Below are 22,077 nucleotides of genomic sequence, written 5' to 3'. Positions count from 1 at the left end.
GTCCTTCTGCATGGAAGGCAAACGCCCCGCCTCCATGCTATCTCTCCAGCCCCTTCTTTGCACTCAATTTGGGGGGGGGGCTATTATTTTTTTAAGTAAAAACAGGTTTATTTGGAAACCCTGAGAAGAGGGGGAGACAGTAACATGTTCAAGAGAGAACACAGGCTTCTCCAAAGGCAGAGAGAGGCCCAGAACACCTCCTGGTGTGAAAACGCACATCTCAAGAGGGGAAATGCAGGTGGCATGTGCATAGGCCAGCAACACCCATGAAGCAGCACTGATACATGGAGCAGGGAGCAGCACATATGTGCCCACAGTGGGGTTATTAAAGTCATGGTCTAAGCATTTCCTGAGCTGTTTGTTGCTTGATGAGCCTTCTGTGTTATATTCTTTTGTCTATTCAGCTAATTGGCTCCTATACTCCTTTCCCATCTAATTTGCTGTGTTCCTACTGGGCTGCTCTATTGTGTCATTTAGAGTTGTTGCATGGCTGCATACATGGCTGCATGCTCCAGGGATTCCAGGATCTGTAGACCTGGGACCATTCTCAGCCTTTCCCCTACATACGGAGGCCTCTGAGTTTTCAGCCTGAAGACCGTGTGTCTGTGAGTTGCATCAGCTTAGTTTGACATCTCTTCTGAGATTAGTCATAAAGATGGAATTTTGTTTACGTGGGGACTATGGAATGTGTGTGTAGCTGCTGCGGTTTCTGGCAATATGGGGTTGGGGTGAGGAGAGGCAGCCCACTCCCACTCTTAGAAGACCTAGAAGGCCTGAATTTTCATCCCAAAAACCAGTGTACCTGAGAGGTTCATCTTGGAGTCTCCACAGAAATTAGTCATGAAGCAGTGAAGCTGGTCCATTTGAATGGTAGCAGCTGTGAGGTCTGACAGTGTGGCTGTCTGCTGGGCCTTCAGCAGGTGGGTACACTCAGTCTGTTCTCTCCTGAGGGCACCTTAGAGTTTTCAGTCCAAAGATCAGAGTATCTGTGCTTTGCATCCACTTTGCTGATTTATTTTGTCTTGTTTATTGCCTTTGTTTTGGGGCCACACTTGACGATGCTCAGAAGTCACTTCTGACTCTTAGGAAGCCTAACAGTGCTCTGGGGACCACATAGGATACCTGGGATAGGCAAATGCTCTACCAGCTGTACTATCTATTCAGACCCTTGGTTTATTTATTTTTATTTTAACACCTTATTTGGAGGCTCAAGAGATAATACAGCAGGTAATTCACTTGCCTGTGTGTAACTGATCTGAGTTCAATCTCTAGAACTCCATAGGGTCCTCAAGGCCCCATCACAAGATTAATCCCTGAGCCCAGAGCTAGGAGTAAGCCCTGAGCACAGCTGGGTGTGACTCTAAAAAAGAAAATTTTTTTAATATTTTTATGAAGGCTTGTGAGTTACAAATTTATTCATAGTTGAATTTCAAGTATATAATGTTCGAATATCAATCCCTTTTTTTGTTTTTGTTTTTGTTTTTGTTTTTGGGCCACACCCGGTGGTGCTCAGGGGTTACTCCTGGCTATCTGCTAAGAAATAGCTCCTGGCAGGCTCAGGGAACCATATGGGATGCCGGGATTTGAACCAATCACCTTAGGTCCTAGATTGGCTGCTTGCAAGGTAAACGCTGCTGTGCTATCTCTCTGGCCCCTCGAACACCAATCCTTAGGTTCCCCTTTTATTTCTTTCTTTTGGTTTTTGGACCACACCCAGCAGTGCTCAGGGGCTACCCAGGGGCAAGTGCTAAGCTTGCCCACCTAAAACTACTTCTCGAGTAGGACACATGTAAGGTGCCAGATGGCCATGAACTTTGGGGATGCACTACTCCCTACAATAAAAATAGAATATTATTCTACAAAATTCCTATATCTTCTTTGGAACATTGTGTTTGAAAGACTCACTCATCATGGTGAGTGGCATTTTTGTTGTTATTGTTTTGGGCCACATCTGGCAGTATACATGCCTTAACTGACTCTACATTTATGGATCACTCCTGGCAGGGCTTGGGAGACCATATGGGGTCTAACTCAGGTCAGACACATGCAAAGAAAGTGTCCTACCCCAGAGTGCTACTGCTCCAGTCTCTTTCTCATGCCACTGAATATAGCAATATTATGCTTATTTTCATTCCCCAAGTCTCCCAATTGCCTTACAATTGGGGGTAGTGTGTGCCATGAAGCTAATAATTAACTTTCAGCGGGGCTGGAGAGATAGCATGGAGGTAAGGCGTTTGCCTTTCATGCAGGAGGTCATCGGTTCGAATCCCGGCATCCCATATGATCCCCCGTGCCTGCCAGGAACAATTTCTGAGTGTGGAGCCAGGAATAACCCCTGAGCACTGCCGGGTGTGACCCAAAAACCACACACACACACACACACACACACACACACACACACACACACACACACACAAACAAAAAAAAAAAACAAAAAATACTTTCAGCTTCAAAAGTGCTCATATTTACTGACTCTTCCAAGACTTCAGAGGGGCCCTACTGATGTGGTCACATGGTCAAATATATTTTTATGAGTTTCAGAAGTCATTATTAGGATATATTTTCTCATTCTAGTAACTCCCATTTCTTGCCAAATGGCCTAGATTATAAACTCCAGCCTAGTGCAGTCAACAAGGGCTTAAAATTAGTCATGTTTACTTTGTTTTGAATTTTAGGGGCATTCTCATCTTGCACCTTTAAATTCTGGTGTGTTTTTTCCCTTGGATTTTAGGACACACCTGGCAATTCTCAGGGGGTTACTCCTGATTCTGCAATTATAAATTGCTACTGGTAATGCTTGACCATATAAGATATTAGGGATCAATCCTGGATCAGTTGCATGCAAGATAAGCATCCATCCCACTGTTCTATCTCTCCAGCTCCCTAAATTCTAGTTTTATCTATAGATATCTATGGAATTTTCTAGACCACAATAGTTACCTATAGTTAACTATGAAATTTATGGATTTCTTATAGATGCTCCTTATTATATTGAAGGAGACCCCTTTTATTTTTGAGTGTTTAATATATATTTTATTAAATATTTAAAATATTAAGTATGTATTTATTTTGGGGCTACATCAAGTGCTACTCAGGGCTTACACCTGGCTCTGAACTCAAAGACCACTCCTGCCATGCTTTGGGGAACTATTTGGGGTGCTAGAGATATTGCCCTATCAGCCACATACAAGGCTGCTGTTTGGCCCCTGAATATTTTTTAAATCTTTTTTTCTTGAGGGGATGAGGTGGGTCTTTCAAATGAGGTTCAGGAGGCCTCCAGACCTCTCTTGGTGATTTTTGACTAACCAGGACAGTGGTTCAACATGAGATACTAAAGGTGCAGTGATTTGGGGCCCTACAGTGCCAAGTATTAGATAGGCCACCCAGTTGTGTTTGGGGATGCCTCCAAGGATACACCAAGATATGCTCTGGGTATTATATGGTGCTGGAATTTAAAGTGGGATCAGTCACATGTAAGACATATACTATATTCCCTCTGCCATTATGAAATGATGTTGGAATTCAAATTTTTTTGAAGGGGAGCCACATCGGTGGTGTTCAAGCATTACTCTTGGCTCTGCATTCAAAAATACTCTTGGTAGGCTCAGGGGACTATATGGGATGCTGGGGTTCAAATCCTGGTTACAAGACAAATGTCATACCCACTGTGCTTTCACTCCGGCCCCAACAGCAAGTGTTTTTTTTTTTTATTTTTTATTTACCATTATGGCCTATTATTACTTTGGTTAATCTTTTGAACCAAAAGGCTGGAACAATACAGACACCTGACTGCATCAACCGTAATTGAGAACAACCTTTACTGGTATCACAAAGAAAGACTTTGGGGTTAGACAACTTAGTATGCCCAGAGCCTGTAATTGGTCTTATGGCAGGATGCCTCATGGGTAGGTCTCTCTGTTTTTAGGCCAAAGGTTTTTCCTTTCTATTTTCCTCAACTTTTGCTGAGCTTATTGAAGAAAAAATAAAACAAAACAAACAAACAAAAAACTCACACACACCCTTTTTTCCCTTCTAAATTTTTTTTATTTCTTATCTCCTAAATAGGGGCTCCCACCTTTTTCATAGAGTCTTCGAACATGGATTACTTTGTTTTTATCACATATTTCTGCATTTTTCTATAAAACTAAGAAGAAAGGAAAAAAGCAAGGCTGGGGGCCAGGGCCAAGTAGTCTCAGGTGCATTGGTAGAGAAAAAAAAAATGACAGAACTAAATATTCAAGCCAAAGTCAACAACAATAGAATCAAGAGATCTAAACTTGAGCCGGAGTGGTAACAGAGTGGTAGGACATTTGCCTTGTATGTGGCCAACCCTGGAAGGACCCTGGTTCAATTCCCGACATCCCATATGGTCCCCTGAACCTGCCAGGAGCAATTTCTGAGCGAAGAGCCAGGACCCCTGACCATCACTGGGTGTGACTCAGAAACAAACACACAAAAAAAACCACAATCTAAACTTAAATGGGCCTGTTATACTGCCAGGTCAGGGGTCAAAGGGTGGTGGTATAGGATGCACTCTGGGATTATTGGTGGAGGGAGGTCGACACTAAAGTTGGGAATGGCCCTGATTCACCGTATATCTGAAATTCAATTATGAAGGACATAGTAGATCACAATGGTTTCTATAAAACAAAAATTAAAAAATAAAGCTGGAACAATAAAACAGAGATAGGGCATTTGCCTTACACGTGACCAACCCAGGTTCAATCCCTGCATCATATATGGTTCCCTGAGCATTGCCAGGTGTGGCCCAAAAACAAAGAAATAAAAAAGAAAATATTTTGAACCAAGCCTGCATTCCAGGTTAACCCCCTTTGTTGTGGTGTGTGCCCCCTTTTATGTAATGCTGAATTTAGTTTGCTGTTTGGTGAAAAATTTTTGCAGCTGTATTTCTTTTTAAGGGTTTTTTTTTTTTTTTTTTTTTTGGTTTTTGGGTCACACCCGGCAATGCTCAGGGGTTACTCCTGGCTATGTTCAGAAATTGCTCCTGGCAGGCTCAGGGGACCATATGAGATGCCGGGATTCGAACCACTGTCCTTCTGTATGCAAGGCAAACGCCCTACCTCCATGCTACCTCTCCAGCCCCTGCAGCTGTATTTGTAAAGAATGAAATTATTCCCTTTTCTTTTCAGGTAATCTCATTGCCTGGTTTAAAGATCTGGGTAATAGTGGCCTAGTAATGTTCTCTCCTCTTCCACTTTTTTGCAAGAGTTTGTAAAGAAATGTTGATTCTTCCTTGTACATCAGTCCTCATCCTAATGATTTGCTTGCATGCTACATTATTTGTAAAGTTGCATTCTAACTACAGTGGTTTCCTAATTGTATACATTTCAGTACCCACATCCCCCTGGAAAAAAACTACAATGGTCTCCTGAGTCTGCCAGGAGTGATATCTAAGCACAGTCAGTAGTAACCCCTGAGTGCCGTGTGTGGCCCAAAAAACAAACAAACAAAAAACAACAACTGTGGTCTTGGAATAGGCTTTGACCTCTGTTTCCTGCAGCATTTGAAATGTACTTTTTGCATAGTGGACAGATGGATTCAAGGAAGGTCACTGATGACAGGCAGTTGTCCTGAGCTGCTGTCAGTTTCTGCTTGAATTTACCTCTAAGAATTCACACCAACACTGGGCATTGTCAGGTTTTAAAAATTAAGCTGCAGAGGCTAGAGCAATAATACAGAGCTATTGCTTTGCATGATTCTGAGCGTGGTTTGAACTCCCATGATACCCACTGAATGCCCATCAAATTCCTATTGAATACCCATATGCTAAGCTCTGCTATGATGTGGCCCCCAATATAAAGTAAGGAAGACTTTTGGGCCCGGAGAGATAGCACAGCGGCGTTTGCCTTGCAAGCAGCTGATCCAGGACCAAAGGTGGTTGATTCGAATCCCGGTGTCCCATATGGTCCCCCGTGCCTGCCAGGAGCTATTTCTAAGCAGACAGCCAGGAGTAACCCCTGAGCACCGCTGGGTGTGGCCCAAAAATAAAAACAAAAACAAAACAAAAACAAAAACAAAAAGTAAGGAAGACTTTAAACTTATTCTGGGTATGTGGTGAGGACTCATTTTGGATGTAATTTGTCTTAGGTGAAATAGCTGAATTGTTATTTTGTAGGCCAAGTTGTTTTGTTGTTGTTGTTGTTGTTTGGTTGGTTCATTTTGGTTTGGGGACCATACTGCAGTGCTCAGAAGTTACTTCGTGTTCTGCACTCAGGAATCAACCTGGGAGGGCTAGGGGATCCCAGGGCTAGGAATCAACCTGGGATGCCAAGAATCAAAACCAGGCTGGCCTTATGCAAGGCAAGTACCCTACCTATTTTACTATCTCTCCAGCCCTAAATCTTTTTAGTTCTTTTTTTAGTTGTTGGGTCACACCTGACTATACTCAGGACTTACTCCTGGCTCTGTGCTCAGAAATCATTCCTGGGATGCCTGAAATCAGTCAAGTGCACTATCCACTCTACTATTGCTCTATCCCCTAAACAAGGTATCATAATTTCTTATGATGCATTTAATTCATTTTAATTTCTTGGCAATAAATCCAATAGTTGAGGACCTGCTCAATTATTCTTCCCATGAACAAGAACCTAAATGCCCCAAAATTTTGTTTAACCTGCCAGTATTCAGGGCTTACTCATAGTTCTCAGGGATCACTCCTGTCAGTACTTGAGAAACCATGTGGCACTGGAGATTGAACCAGAGTCAATCTCATGCAAAGCAAGCATCTTAACCTCTGCACTGCCTCCTGTGACTTGTCTATTTGTTTTTATCATTATTATTCTTTTGACAATGGATTGATGCTTAATGAGATATTTTTCATTATTTTCCTCTACATTTATTGTGCTTTGTATTCTGTTTACATCTTTCCCTAACCAAGGTCATAAAGATTTTCCCCTCTATTATTTTCTCAAAGCCTTATTATTTTGCATCTATATTTATATCTAAAATCTACTTCCAATTGATTTTGTGTATCATGGAAGGTAAGATTGCAATTTCATTTTTCCATATGGATACCCAATCTTCATAGTCCACTTTATCAAAAAGATCATCTGAATTGCCACTTTTGTCATCAATCAAGCATCAGATATGCATGTCACTATTGGCCTATTGTAAGTATAACCTTGAACCAGTAATATATGGTTTTAATTTCTATAGCTTTGTAATAAGCTTTGATAACTGGGAAGGCAGTTGCTATCTTTAAAACTGTCTGAGCTATTTCCATATATATTGTAGAATTAGCTTGTCAGCTCCCACAAGAGAAGGAAAATAGGAGGAATCTGACACTTTTATTTGGATTGCATTGAATCTATCTGTCAGTTTGAAATTAACTGATATTTTTGCAATATTAAATTCCACATCCATCGGTAACCAATATCTTCCAAATTGTTTGGACCTGCTTCCATATAATTTTTCCTGAAAGAATTCTGTATATCTTTTATATGTATTAATAGGTACTTGATTTCTATCCTTTACCAATTTCATGTTCCTAACCATCCATTACAGGCATATAGAAAGAAATAGGATTGATTTTTGTATATTGATTTTTTTTTTAGCCAGGCATCTCAATAACCTATTCATTCAAATAATTTATCTTTTAGGGTTTTTATGTAACAAATCATATCTAAATGAACTTCAGTCCTCTTTTGCCAACCCTTCTACCCTCACTCCTTTTCCCTTTTTTGGGGCCACACCCAGTAGTATTCTGGAGTTTCAGAATCATAGGTTCCTCCAGGGATCAAGTGATGTCAGTGGCATTGCAAGGTAAGCACCTCAATCAATTCTTCCTTTTCTTATCTTCCTTTTTTTTTCTCCTTACCTTCCTTTTTTTTTTTTTTTTTTTTTTTACTACAGTACAATACTAAATAAAACAGAATAGCTCACATCCTGGCTTTAGTCTCAGCCTGAAAGGAATTCTTGTTTAGTTGCAGTTTTGCCAAAAAACTAACCTATCATAACAAAGTCAGTTTTAAAGGTTCATGTGGGAGGTGAAGGGAAATGGGACAGAGAAAGGGAAGTTGGTTCTAAGGCTATAATCCCTATTCAAATGGAGCATGGAGCCAGTGAAGGAGCCTGGGCTTGTCCTCAACTAAGGTGGAAAGAGCTGGCTGGCATCAGCTCTCTGCTCTGCAGCAGGAACTTCAGTTCCTTTATCTTTCCAGCTGTCATTTAAGTGGAGAAATGCAGCCAAGCAGCCATAAGAAGTTCACAGACCCAGTAGTGCAGCTCTTGGTGGCACAGGGTCAAGTACACTGAAGTGGAAAGTCAGGGACACAGGCCAAATCCCTTGCCCCATTTCCTTCCTCAAGCACCTTCAGCATTTTGCTATTACAGATACTACTTGCATCTCCCTGGGGTAAGAGCAGCTGCTCAATTCCAAGCGTGTCTCTACCTCTCCCCCATGTCAAGAGCATATTGCCTAAGAAAGCACTGGAGCTAAGAGATGAAGCTGGCAGGCTAGAAGTCTTACAGCTGCTATGAATAAGTCTAGGCAAGACTTAAACCCTGGATTTACAGTTCAAAAGCCAAAGGAGTCTATACCTCCTTCTCAAAGTCCTTACTTAATCATTGCTCATTCTGGGGTCTCTTCTAGGGGAAAAAGAGTGCATAGTCTTTTTGTATTCTAAATGTATTGTTTATGGACAGCGTTCTAGAATTCCATAGATACCAAAACAAGGGCTTTGGAAGAACAGAGATAGGAAAAATGAGAAAAAATATGAATGTCCTGAGTCTCATGATAAATGAAGAAAACAAAGCAAAAGCAAAACCAAAAGAAATTGAATGATAAAATAGAAGAAAAAGGCAGTAGCAAAGACAATGAGATAGTAAAAAGAATATATTTAAAAATAACATAGCAACAACACACATGATCCTAAAGCCATTGGGTGATATGAAAGGAGAAAGAGGGATGTCAAAACAGGCTGCCAGCAAAATAAGGATGAGTGGACTGCAAATCTCAGCATTACTCCAAAACAAAGAGCAAACAAGGTGCCCTTTTCTCACAACATCCATACCCGGGACCTGGTACTCTGTACTCAGTACTCCGTGTGAGCACCACGAAAATGACAACCACTACCCTGCTGTGCATGAGGCTCCATTTTAGTGCCGCTGCCTGGACAGGTTTTGGCACAGGCTTGACTCTGCTGCAGGGCTTGTTGTGTGGAGGCCAAGACCTATGTGCATGACAAGCCCCATGTAAACGTAGGCACTATCGACCATGTGGACCGCAGCAAGACCATTGTGGTCATCACAAAAATTTTAGCAGAGGGAGGTGGGGCCATATTCAAGAGGTAGGAGATTGATAATGGTCCCGAGGAGCCTATGCCCATAGACTCCTCGGCACACTGATTACGTTAAGAATATGAGGGCTGGGGAGTCTAGCAGTATGGGGTTTGGCAGGTCCCCGCCGGAGGCCTTCTTAACCAGGCCTGGGTGGGGGGTGCGGGACTTGGGTAACCCCAGCACCCCTCTACCGCCTTGCTCCAGATCTCCAGGGCTTCCTCGGGCCACGTGCCTGGGCAAGCCTGTGAGTTGGGCCCCTGGGTGAAGCTTGAAGGTACCCTAGGCTTTCCCCCATTATCCATTCAGCTCCTTAGGGAGGGTCTGGGTGGGGCTCTGGACTTCTGGCCTCCCAGCTTCTTGAAGGACCTCTCTCCTTCCTGGGAGCCGGGAGTCTAGCAGTATGGGGTTCGGCAGGCACCCCCCCCCATGCCGGAGGCCTTCTTAACCAGGCCTGGGGGGGGTGTACTATTAATGTTTCTTGTGCGCACGGGGGCGGTAGCCCCTGCTCGATTTTGAAAATATAGACTGGAAAGAGATTACCAGTGACTTCAAGGGGGAAAAAAAAAAGAATATGAGGGCTGAAGAGATTGCATAGCGACAGGGCATTTGTCTGCACATAGCTGATCCAGGATGGATGGTGGTTTGAGTCCTGGCATCCCATATGGTCCCCTGAACCTGCCAGGAGCAATTTCTGAGCACAGAGCCAGGAGTAACCCCTGAGTGTTGCCGAGTGAGACCCAAAAAGAAAGAAAAAAAAAAAAAGAGTAAAAAAATATCACAAGCGTTGCCCCACCAATGATGGCTCTATGCATCACACACGAGAACATTTACTACTGGCCAAATAGATTGAGGTGGAGCATATTGTGGTAGATGTGAACAAGGCTGATGCAGTCCAGGATGCGGAGCTGGTGAAGTTGAAGATCTGGGAACTGCTCACGGACTTTTGCTACAAAGGGGAAGAGACCCCCCCTTATCTTAGGCTCTGCTCTGTACCCTTGAGCAATGCGAGCCTGAACTTGTTGTGAGGTCTGTATAGAAGCTGCTTGATGTGGTAGATACATTCTAGTACCTGCCCAGATCTGGAGAAGCCATTCTTGCTGCCCAGAGTCTGTTTATCTATCCCTGGCTGGGGCACTGTTGTAACAGGTATACTAGAGGATGGCATTTTGAAGAGAGATGAGTAAGTTGCTGGGACACAGCAAGAACATTCTCACTGTGGTGACAGGCTTTGAGTTGTTCCACAAGAGCCTGGAGGGCAGAGGCAGGAGATAATCTTGGAGCATTGAAGCAGGAGGACCTGAGGCATGACCTCTTCATGGCTTAGCCAGGTCCTGTCCAGAACCATCAGAAGGTGGAGGCCCAGGTTTATCTCGTCAGTGAGAAGGGTGGCCAACACACGCTCTTTGTGTCCCACTTCATGCCTCTCATGTTCTCTCTGACATGGGACATGGCCTGTAATGTCCTCTTGCCTACTGCTTGGGGAAGACCTGAGTTCTCTCTAATCTTGCGGTAGCCAGTGGTCTTAAAGGTCAGTGTTTTACCTTGTGTAATGGCAACATACCATTGGCACAGGCTTGTCATAGAGATACCTGCCATGATTGAAGATGACAAAAACATGGAGTGGAACTGAGCTTGGACATCTGTTCAAACTCATGTTCAAGCTGGCCAGTGGTTTGGTCCTGCCTCTGGTGATCCCTTCCCTGGATACATTCTGTAGCCTGGTAGAGTGACTCAGACTGACATGTTTGCCTACCTTAACAGGCCTGACAAGGGAGGGAGAACAAGAAACTTTTGTAAATAGTGGGAAAAAAAAAAAGCAAACAAAAAAATAATTTCCACGTACCTCTTGGCCAAGTCTCAAAAATATGTTAGGACTGGAGCAATAGCACAGCAGATAGGTTGTTGCCTTGCACATGGCTAGCCCGACTTCAATCCCTGGCTTCTCACAAGGTCCCTTGAGCCTACCAGAAGTGATTCCTGAGTGCAGAGCTCAGTGTAATCAGAGTATTGCCATGTGTGGCCCAAAATCCAAACAAAAAATAAAGTTGCTGTAACAAACTCAGAATCCAGACCCCATTCCCCCCCCCAAAAAAAGCTATGGTTTGGGGGGGTTGGCTTTTGGCTGACAGCTGGGAGAGGCTTCAGGGGACCATATGTAGTGCCAGAATTAAATCCTGGTTGGCAATGTACAGGACAAGTACCCTAAGTCATAAGTTCTATACTATCACTCTAGCCCCAAAATGTATGCTTATATTGGCATCCCTATTAATGGAAGGAAACTGTGCTAACAATTTTTTAAGATTGGGTGGTTTGAGCTACCCTCATTGGTGCTCAGGGCCTGCACTCAGGAATAACACCTGGTGGTGTGTATGGGACAATATGAGATGCCATGATTGAACCCAGGGAGGCCACATGAAAGAGCCTGACCTGCTGTACTATAGCTCAAGCCCCAACAACAATTATGTAGATGCAAGAGGCCATTGATTTACAGGTCAGACTTAACCTTTCCTCCCTGGGAAGTTACAATGAGGTGGTATTTCCTGAGCACTGAAATGCCAGGAGGGGCAAAAAGGAAGCAGGAGCAGGAAAGCATGATGCTGAGGGCACAGACATCAGCCTCTGAGCGGGGAAGAGTAGAAGCCAAATCAGGGAGAAGGGTGGCATGGAATGCAGGAGCCTTCACCAATCTCTGGGAGCTCTGGCCTCCTCCACCCACACACCACCCATTCCCCTTTGGTTCTGGCTCCAAGAGGGGGCATCCTCCCTCACCCTTCCCCCACTCAGTGCCACAGTAAGAGTCAGCATGAAAAATCCACTTTAATAATCCAGCTTCAGCTCAGCTGAGAACATCCCCTTCTCAACACTTCTCGTGTGCATGAGGAGTTTCGCACGATGCCTCAGTCCACATGGAGGTTCCGGTTCAGAGAAGGGAACAGCTCAAAGAAGCCCTAAAAGGGGAAAACATGGATTTAGAGGCAACCAGCAAGTGGCAGGGGGGTTCCTGGCTCTCACTCCCCCTACACACATACACAACTGACAAGAACCAATTGCTTTACTCACCACTCCAACACTACTCCTGGCCTTACCCCCACCCCAACCCCCCGCTTCTTCATTGTCCTCTGAGTTGGTCAGGGCCCAAGAACCTTTCTTTTATGTATATGGGGGGCACACTCAGATTCTCAGGGGGTACTCCTGGCTCTGCACTCAAGAATCAATTCCTAGAAGTGCTTAGGGAACCCTATACAATGCCGGGGACTGAACCCAAGTTGGCAACATGCAAGGCAAATACTCTATCAAGTATTATCTCTCTGACCCAGGGCCCTCGAGTCTCCACAAACATGGGGACCCTTCTTTATCCACCTGGTAGCCCTTCCTGCTCTTCAAGCTGAGCTCCCTTCCTTTTCCCCTAGCCCCACATTGTTCCAGCAGCCCAGGTGACCATTCTGCCTCACAGGGGGCTCACCTTGAAGAGGGTGAGGGTCTGCAGCACCCCTGAGGTGCAGGCAGTTTCCCGGATGGAGTGCATGGCCAGCTGCGGGCTGCCTAAATCCAGGACACGCAACCCCAGACGAGAAGCCAAGATAGGCCCAATGGTGGTTCCGCAGGTGGAGTCATTACGGACCATGAGATCCTGGGGGAGGAGAAAGAGAGAAAGGTTGTTGAGTACCACTTGGGACCACAGAGGAAGAGGCCCTATGAATAGCTTAGTGTCTAAAAGCATCTACCCCACAAGTCCTGAGTGTTATTGCTGGTGCCACCCACATAGTACAAGTATAATATCCAAAGACAATAGAAACGATGAGAGAAAATGCAGTTAGGACAGAGAGGGACCACTATGGACAAGAACTGGAAATTGAAAGGAAGTAAGTGATGTACATGATGCCGCTTCAGTAGCAATATTGCAAGCCAAGTGTCTAAAAGGGATGGGAGGGGGGTAGAGAGAGAGAAAGAGAGAGAGAAAGAGAGAGATGCCTAGAAGGGACATGGGGGTCAGGAGGGATATGGGGGACACTGATGGGAGGAAATGAACAGGTGAAGGGAGTGTGTTGGAACACTGCATGACCAAAACTCAACTATCAACAGTTTCTTTTGGGGGGGCCACACCCGGTGAAGCTCAGGGGTTACTCCTGGCTATGCGCTCAGAAATCACTCCTGGCTTGGGGGACCATATGGGATGCTGGGGGATAGAACCTCGGTCTGTCCTAGGCTAGCGCTGACAAGGCAAATGCCTTTCTGCTTCAGCCCCAACTATCAACAACTTTTAAACTGATTCAGTAAAAGAAATAAAACACAATTGTAAAAAAAAAAAAAAAGTCAGTCTTCATTCCAAACTTTGGCTCTTCTCACTCCACTGCCCACTGACCTAGAAGGCCCCCACTTCCTCTCTCCCTCCCTCCCTTCCACCTACCCAGGTGGCACCCTCACCTGCAGAGGCACCCCAACACTGCTGGCCACTTCACGAATGAGAGCCTCAGACACTGCATTCGAGGCATAGCGCTGCTTGCTATTCACTTTGATCACGGGGCCCTGGGAGGACAGAAAGGGAACCAAGAAATGGAGAGAGGCCCGGGGAAGAAATATCGGGCTCCGAGTCCATAAAGTAACAGGGGCTTCTTACTCACCTTGTGGAAGAGGGGTCGGTGGTTCTCCTCATGCTTGTCCCTGGAAGAGGGCACAGTGCCAGGCTGGTACCCAAGAGCAGACACAACACCCACTGCCCTCCCAGGCCCACCTCACCAATGCAACTGAGCCTCCCTCTCCCCCACAGCCTCAGGAGGAACTCTGGGCCTCGCCAAACAGTGCTCCTGGCAACACTGAGCCAGAGTAGGAAATGCACTGTCAGAGCCCAACCAAGGTACCCAAGTTCGGTGTTAACTTAGTCTTAGATCAAGCTGGAGCTGGCAAAGAAAGTGGGTGCTGAACCCGCCTGGAACACTGGGTACTCACAGGTAGTTGGGGTGCACAGCGTGGGCCATGTCCGCACTGATCATGTAGGACTTGGGAATGGCTTCCTCGAAGGCCGTCAGGTGGTGAGGCGAGGCCGAAATGCGCCGCAGCACTAGTTCTGTCAGCAGGGACTGTGCCCCTTGGGCGCTCTCAGATCCCACCTGGTAACAGCAGAGTCATATAACTGAAGGGTCTCAGGAGAACACCAGATTGTGCCACCAATAACCTGCTGCTGTGTATGAGCCAGTCATCCCTGTAGCCTCTGGGGCAGAAACAGCTCCTGACCCTTACACTCCACCCTGTGCCCTTCCTGTGTCCCACCATCCAAACTTCCGAGGCCCTAAGAAACAAATGTCAGGAAGTCCAAGCGAAATTGTCCCTTGGCCCCTAACTCCCTGGCTGGAGAATGCTCCCTTGCAGCACAGCCTGGCCACTTGGTAGGGTGGTGGGATTGTGGGGGTAAGAGACCCACCCCGGATCATGACAGGAATGAGGTGCCCTCCCCCTTTGTGTTCCCCTTTTCTCTCCTTGTCAGCTCTATGAGGACTGTCAGGGACAGGAACCAGGCCAGCCTGAATCTGGAGACAGACATGTTTTGGTTTTTGGGGAGTTTGAGGGAAGGGGGTTATTTTTTGTTTTTGAGTCATACCCCTGGGGTTATTCAAATCCCCATGTTTGAGCTAGCATCTCAGATTGCACCCCAACACATGCATAGATCGAGCTGTGCCCTGAGGGTGCTACTGGGCTGGAGGGGCAGAGTCCTGCAGATTTGGAGGGGCCCAGAGCCAAAAGAGAACCAAACGTCCCCCAGGGTGGAAGGGCTGAGGAGTTGCTGCCAGCTCACGGTGGTGGTGGGGATGTTGGTGGCACAAGCTTGTTGCAGAAAGTTCCAGAAGCATCCCCCACCCTGCCCAAGTACCTCTTCGTTGTCATAGAGGGCGATCATGCGCACGTTGGGGTCCCCAGCCAAGGAGGCAGAGCTGGAGCAGGAATCAATCAAGGCCTGATTTGAGAAGAGAGAGCAGGCTTTTCAGACACACCCCAATTTCTCCAGGGCTCTGTCCACTAACTCCTGAAAGGTCCCACACCCCTCTCTTCCCTCCCAGCCAGCTCAGGTTCTGGGGTGGGAGAAACAAGTGCAGGCACTTGAGAACTTCTAGAACTGCCTGGCAAGGTGTGTGTGTGGGTGTATTCTTTTTGATGGGGTGGAAAAAGGAATCGGCCTGGGCAGTTACTGTACAGAAAGGTGACAAGACTCCTGGTGACAGGGCCAGGTGTAGGGTGCTGGTCTCTATCCCAGCCTAGGCCTGTCTCAGGGAAGAAGGGGAGGGAAGTGAGAAGGTGAAGAGGAAAGGAAGCAGAAACTGGCAGGGAGAAAAGAGGGGACTAAGAGAGGGAGGTACCTCCACTAAGACTCCAAGACTGAGAGGAGGGGCTGGAGGAAGTGTGATACAATGCAGGTAGGGTACTTGCCTTGCATGCAGCAGACCAAGATTTGATCCCTATCACTCCATATGGTCCCCCGAGCCCTGCCAGGAGTGAATCCTGACCAGAACCCTAAATAAGCCCTGAATACCAATGAGTATGGCCCAAAAACAAAACACCGAGAGACAAAGTGAACGGGTGAGCCTAAGTGGAGGGCTCAGGGAGGAATGGGAGCATCAGCCAAGTGCAGATGTCTGGCAGCCTTTTCTCATTGTTATCAACTGCAATGAACACAGCAAAGTGATGACAGGACTGCCCTACCTTTGGGCACTCTCAGTCCATATCCCACACTCCCAGTACTAGAAAGGGAGTAGCCAGAGTATCCCATTACCCTCTGGGGCCTATGGGAGTTTCCTCAACCCTAACTTTACTTCTCCTTGGAAATAAGTATGGGCTATGTTATGCCCCAGCCCAGAGGTTCCCAAACTTATCTGGCCTGCCTCCTCCTTTTCCAACAAAAAAAGTCACTTATGGGACTGGAGCAATAGTACAGTGGGTAAGGAATTTGCCTTGCACATGATTGACCCAGTTCAATCTCCAGCACCCCAAATGGTCCCCTGAGCACTGCCAGGAATGATTTCTGAGTGCAGAGCCAGGAGTAAGCCCTGAGCACCACTGGGTATAGACCCAAAACAAACAAAAAAATGTCACTTAGTGCCCACTATCTTTGAGTGAACACACAAAAAGAGCCCCTCCCCAAGCTACTAGCAACCCAAACTCTGGCTTCGATGCCCCTGCCCCACCTGTAGTGCACAGAAGCAGCTGTGCAGATTGTCCAGCCGAGGAGAGAAGATAAACTCGTCATAGGCACCGCCCAGGACCTAGAGAAACAATGTCAACTCAACTCTGCCCTCAGGGGGACCCCCAGCCACCTTTCCCCAACCCTGGGGACACAAGTCTGACAGAATGGGGACACAAAAAAAGTGGAGAAAATTAAACAAGACCATTCCCGAGGTGGGGTTGGCAGGCTCCACCCCAGAGAGGGCAGGAGAGGAGGTTTAGGGGAGACGCTACTATAGTGGGAGCTTCAGAGACACATGGGGACCTATGGGGTGGAGGGTCCTCACCGCAGGCTGAGTGTCTGCGAGACACAGCTCCATCTCCGAGATGTCCTCAGGGCTCAGTCCCAGATGGGAACTCAGAAGGGACATGAGAACAGTGTGATGTCTGTCATCCTGCAGAACAAGGAGGTAGCTGGTTGGAGGGTCTCCACTCCCCACCTCCGCTTAGCCACCCTTCCCCGTGAGCAGGGGACATGCTTACTGAAGAATTGAGTGGGCCAGGCTCGGGGCTCCCCTTCTCTAGCTCCTCCTGAATTGCTGTGGCCAGAATGGGGACCCTGTGGGAAAGAGACATGTAAAGTGGGTATGGGGAGGCCCAGCAGGTGTCTCTGGGCTCAGCCCTCTCCCAGGAGACGGGGGCTTCAGTCCCAGTTAGCTCATGATGCCAGAGCCCAGGGCTCCTGGATATCAACCAGGACCCAAGTAGAACTTGACCATGGCCAATACCAAGAGGTGTTGGTCTTCCAGAAACCCCTGGGTGGAGATGAGGGTGGGGGTTTCGTCCACCTCCTGCTGCTACCTCAGCCCTTTCCTGCTTCCACCATCCCAAGCCACAACTCACAAGTGTGTCTCCATGTTGGGCCCAAAGTTCTCATTGACGTTGCGTTGAAGGTGGATGGCCAGATGTGGGATGCGAAGGATGGGCCGTTCCACATGCACCAAACGCTGCTCCAGCCGGCCTGAGGTCGGGCACTGAAGCACCACAGGCCAGGTTAGCTTGGGCAGCTCCAGCCCCAGATGGTCAGAGCCCCCTCCCCTCACTTCACCCAGCTGCCTCTGCACCCCCATATGGGTGGGATGCCTCCAAAAGAAGGTGACAATCAGCTAAAGCCTATTTGCCTCTAAAGCCCATTGCCTCCCAGGACCAAGCCTAGTTCACTGTTTTTTTATGGGGGCTCACACCCAGTAGTGCTCAAGGACTACTCCTGACTCTAAGCTCAGGAATAACTTTTTGGTGCTCAGGGGACCATATAAGATGCTAGGCCCAAACCTGAGTCAGCCACATGTAGAACAAAAGCCTTAGCCACATTGCTATCTCTCCAGTCCAGTTCACTAATTTTCCTATTTTGTTTTGGGGGCTACACCCAACAGTACTCAGGAGTTATTCCTGGCTCTGCTCTCAGGAACCACTCCTGGAGAGCTCAGGGGACCATATGAGATACTGGGGATTGAAACCAGGCCAGTTATAAAAAAAAAGGCTTTACAGGCTATATTATTGTGCCAGCCCTGCAGTTCACTTTTTTTAGAGGGGTCACACCCTAAGGTGCTCAATGCTTACTGCTGACTTTGTGCTCGAGATCACTTCTGGCAGGCTAGGGGGACCATATAAGATGGCATGTTTTGAACCCAGGTCTACCACATGCAAGGCAAGCATTCTACCTACCATTCTGGGCCTTCAGTTCTCACCTTTTTTTTTTTTTAAACTTTACTTATTTATTGATTGATTGGTTCTTGGGCCACACCCAGAGGCACTCAGAAGTCACTCCTGGCTCTGCACTCAGAAATCAGCACTGGTAGGCTGGGGGACCATATGGGATGCTGGGAATCTAACAGGGTTCCTCCTGGATTGACCACAAGCAAGGCAATTGCCCTACCAGATGTGCTTTCTCTCCAGCCCCATCCATTTCCCACCTTGACAATGACTCGTCCAGCCAAGGTCAGGTCGCGATCAAACCAAGTGCTCCAGATGCCACCGCCATAAGTCTCCACTCCTACTTGCTGGAAGCCCACCTGGCTGCGTCGAGATCGCCTCTTCACCTGTATTGAGACAAGTGCAGAAGTCAACATAGGAATACAGGTGTCAGGCCTGTTTCAGTTCAACGGAGGAGAGATCCCCAAGAAGCTCTTCCTCCCTGAAGCAAGGAATGTCCACAGGCCCACAATGTCTACCTCCTGGCCCCCAAGGACTCTCACAGCATAAAGTCTCAGGTCCTTACCCGGAGGCAGGGGCTGTCCGTGTGGGCCCCGATGAGGCTGAAACCATTGCCTGGCACATATTGGCCTCCCACAGCAAAAGCAATGATGGTGGAGGAATTCCTGGTCAGGAAGTACTGGATGGGGGAGAGAGGGAGAAGAAAGGATTTGAAGGGGCTAAGCCAACCAGGCACTCAGCACTTGGAGCCCTGGCCTTGGGGTCTGCTTGTCTCCACCCCATCTCCAGGTACCTTGTTCTCAGGCTTGATATCCCAGGTCTCCGCTTCCTTGAGTTCATGGAAGCCAGCCTGAAGGAGGCGGCTACGGCACTCAGCCACCACTGTAAAGAGAGAAAAACAAGGAATGAATTCTCTGGAGCAAGAGATATTCCAGCAGGCAGGGCACTCTGCCTTGAAGGCCGCTGACCTGAGTTTGCTCCCCAGCACCCTATATGGGGCCCGGCTGCTGTCTCCATAGCCTGTTGTGGCCCCAAAATACACACACACAAAAGGTAAAACTGAACTTTCACCAATTCCTCTGGCCTCCTTGGTCCTGATAACTTACCATGGAAAGGCGAAGGGCTTTGATTCACGAATTTAAGGAGTTCCCGGGCTGCGGCCTGCACCGCCTCTTTGCGAGCCCTGCCAGTCATGGCCACCTACAAAAAGAAACTATGCTCAGACTTCCAAAAAGATGTGGGAAACCCTACTCACCTCTCCTCCAGCCTCCCAGTACCCGCCTCCAGTGTCAGCTGCAAGGCTCAGACTTCTGCAAGCTCGGGAGGGCCGGTCAAAGTACCCCAAGCATGCAGGATGCCCAGCCCAGCTCCTAAAAGGAGGCTTGGACTCCCCAAGTCCCACACCCCAAGTCCTCCTCTGCACTGGCCCACCAACTCCGAGCTCTCAAGCGGGCACCAGGCCAGGATCGTCCAATCTCAGGAAGGAAGCTCAAGCCATGAGGACCCAGCGTTCACTTTCGATTCCCATAGCACGTCACCCCACCTTCCCACGTGGTACAAGGCTTGAGCTTGTCCAAGAGCGCCTGCTCGGGTCCGGGAGCTGAATTCGACCTGGGTGGGCCGCGGGTACCTACCAGCATGTCTCCACCCTCCAGGCCAGCGTCCTCTCCTTCGGCTCGGCCACGCCCCCACGCCAGACCACGCCCCTCTCCCTGGAGCCACGCCCCTCTCCCGGAAGCCCCGGAAGCCCCGCCCTTGCCCGGACGCTCTGCCCCTCCGACAGACGTACCGAGCGCTAAGCCACTCCCCGGAAGCGCCGTACGCCCCGCCTCTCGCTAGGTAGCCCCGCCTCGACCCCGGAAGCCCCGCCCCTTATCCGCTCAAGTCCCTGGCCCCGCCCCCGGTTGCCCCTAGCCCATCTACCAGCGGGGCCAGGCAGTCTGCGGGCGCCCTCTGCAGCCTCGGAGGTGCTAAGACAGCCTCGAACTGCCAGCACCCAGCTCTCAATGCCGCTTCCTCCGCGGTGAGTGATACAGCATAGTGGTAAGGCATTTGCCTTGCAGGCAGCTGAACCCGGGATGGACCCGGGTTCGATCCCCGCCATCCCATATGGTCCCCCAAGCCTTCCAGGGACGATTTCTGAGTGCAGAGACAGGAGTAACTCCTAAGCGCTTCCGGGTGTGGCCCAAAATCCAAAAAAAAAAAAAACACAACAACAACCAAAAAATCTTGCTCTGGCCTGCTCACCTGGTCCAACTGGTGCTGTGCAGAGTGTTCTCTCTCTCCACAGGTAGCCTAGTGAAAATAAAACAACGAGACTCATGGTTACTGAGCGCTTAGAATGAACTTTAGTTTTATGATAGCTAATCTTCACATTTGCTCTGTCAGCTTTTGTACTTTCACTGTCTGACAACATGTTATGCAGGAACAAAGAAATCAGGGAACCTGTCCAACGTATAAGTAGTAGTAGGGGTTTGCCCTCAATTTGACACCTGGTGCTTCACATTGAATAACTGCAAGGTGCAGCTCGGATCTTTTCTGGGTCTTTTACTATGCACTTTGGTAAATTAAGTGTTGCTAGAGGTCCCAAGGGCTCACACAACTGTTCAGAAGCTCTGGGATTTGACTCTGATATCGGTACGCTTTCCACAGTTTACAGTAACTCAGGAAACAAGATTTTTATGTTCTTGGAGGCGATTGTAGTATTGCTATATTAGGGGTGGTGAATAAAATCATCCAGGCACCTGACTAGCCAGAGGGATCTGAGCTGGACTCTAGGGTGGGCCCTAGGCTTGTTAACAGAGTCCAGATATCAGGGTGTGGTCAGTACTACAAGAATTACAGGAGGCAATGCAATCACTATTTATTTTCTGGGCTGGGAGTGTGGGAACAGTTATAGAATCTGGATCCTTCACTTCAAGAGTGGGTATTGCAGGCAGATGCTCAAAAGTATATATAGCAGAGGAAGCAGAAGTCAGAGCATCCCCTGACCATTTGCTAAAATGCCATCATGGGCAGAACTTCAGAACTGCTCTTGACTATTGAAGAGCTAGAGACTGGCTACTAGGGAAGATGCATCCATCCCAGGACACAGGGAAACAGAATAGGATGGCAAAATTAGGGAAGGAAACAGAGGAAGAGTATTGTCAGGGATTGGCTGAGTGGGAGAGACAGATAATGCACCTGTATGGCTCTGAACTTATTATCTGATCCGGATCGTGTGTATATACTCACAAACACACTCACAGGTTTACCTGTAAAAGGTGAATAAGTTAAATATCCCCCAAAATGTTTAACTTTGAAAGTGAATTTGTAATATTAATATCTGGGATTTTTTTTTTGTTTTGTTTGGGGATACACCTAGCAATCCTCAGGTGCTATTCCTGGCTCTGTGCTCACGACTGAACCCCTGGCAATGCTCAGAGAAGCACACGTGGTGCTGGGGATTCAAACCAGAATAGGAATGATGCAAGGCAGATGTCTTATCCTGTACTCTCTCTCTCTCTCTCTGGCCCTCAGTATCCAGGATACAAACTGAAACAAAACTCTCAGGAGAGGGTGAAGCAATCTGTTCACTAGTAGGAAACGCAAGCCAGCTAACTCTTTGTACTTAAAGTGAGACAAGAACAGAGAGAAATGCTATAGGACTGAGGTAGGCTCACACAATAAGATACATTTTCAGTATGTCTGGTATTCTGTATGGTAGAAATCTAGACACTTTAGTCAGAAAAGAAAAGATCTTATAGTTAGTAAGGCAATGCCTTGCATGTGACAGACCAGGTTTGATCCCCTAGTTACTGCAGGGTAACCCAGGTTGTCTCTGGCACAGCCCTTCATGCTCAGGTCTTGCATTAGGCCTCCAGTGACATTGGCAGGGAATCACCAGGAGGGTTGTGTGGACCCTGAGCACAA

The 22,077-nt window shown here is 47.6% G+C and overlaps 1 protein-coding gene and 1 pseudogene across 1 annotated transcript; one reads left to right on the top strand and one right to left on the bottom strand.

Moving 5' to 3' along the window:
• Positions 1-7,107: 7,107 nt before the first annotated feature.
• Positions 7,108-10,813, top strand: LOC126001659 (elongation factor Tu, mitochondrial-like; annotated as a pseudogene).
• Positions 10,814-12,098: 1,285 nt separating this feature from the next.
• DNPEP (aspartyl aminopeptidase) lies at positions 12,099-19,835 on the bottom strand. The gene is made up of 15 exons (XM_049768842.1): positions 19,800-19,835; positions 19,272-19,365; positions 18,959-19,047; positions 18,731-18,844; positions 18,426-18,551; positions 17,356-17,486; positions 16,996-17,071; positions 16,800-16,907; positions 16,476-16,553; positions 15,167-15,250; positions 14,248-14,408; positions 13,923-13,962; positions 13,726-13,827; positions 12,764-12,931; positions 12,099-12,248 (listed from the first exon to the last, which is right to left on the bottom strand). The coding sequence occupies exons 1-15, from the start codon at positions 19,803-19,805 to the stop codon at positions 12,198-12,200; spliced, it is 1,428 nt and encodes a 475-aa protein (XP_049624799.1). The 5' UTR covers positions 19,806-19,835; the 3' UTR covers positions 12,099-12,197.
• Positions 19,836-22,077: the final 2,242 nt, after the last annotated feature.

The sequence above is a fragment of the Suncus etruscus genome, chromosome 2 (assembly GCF_024139225.1).
Source record: "Suncus etruscus isolate mSunEtr1 chromosome 2, mSunEtr1.pri.cur, whole genome shotgun sequence".
Taxonomy (NCBI): Eukaryota; Metazoa; Chordata; class Mammalia; order Eulipotyphla; family Soricidae; genus Suncus; species Suncus etruscus.
The sequence above is the reverse complement of the archived record's forward strand: the minus strand, read 5'-3'. Positions and strand labels throughout refer to the sequence as shown.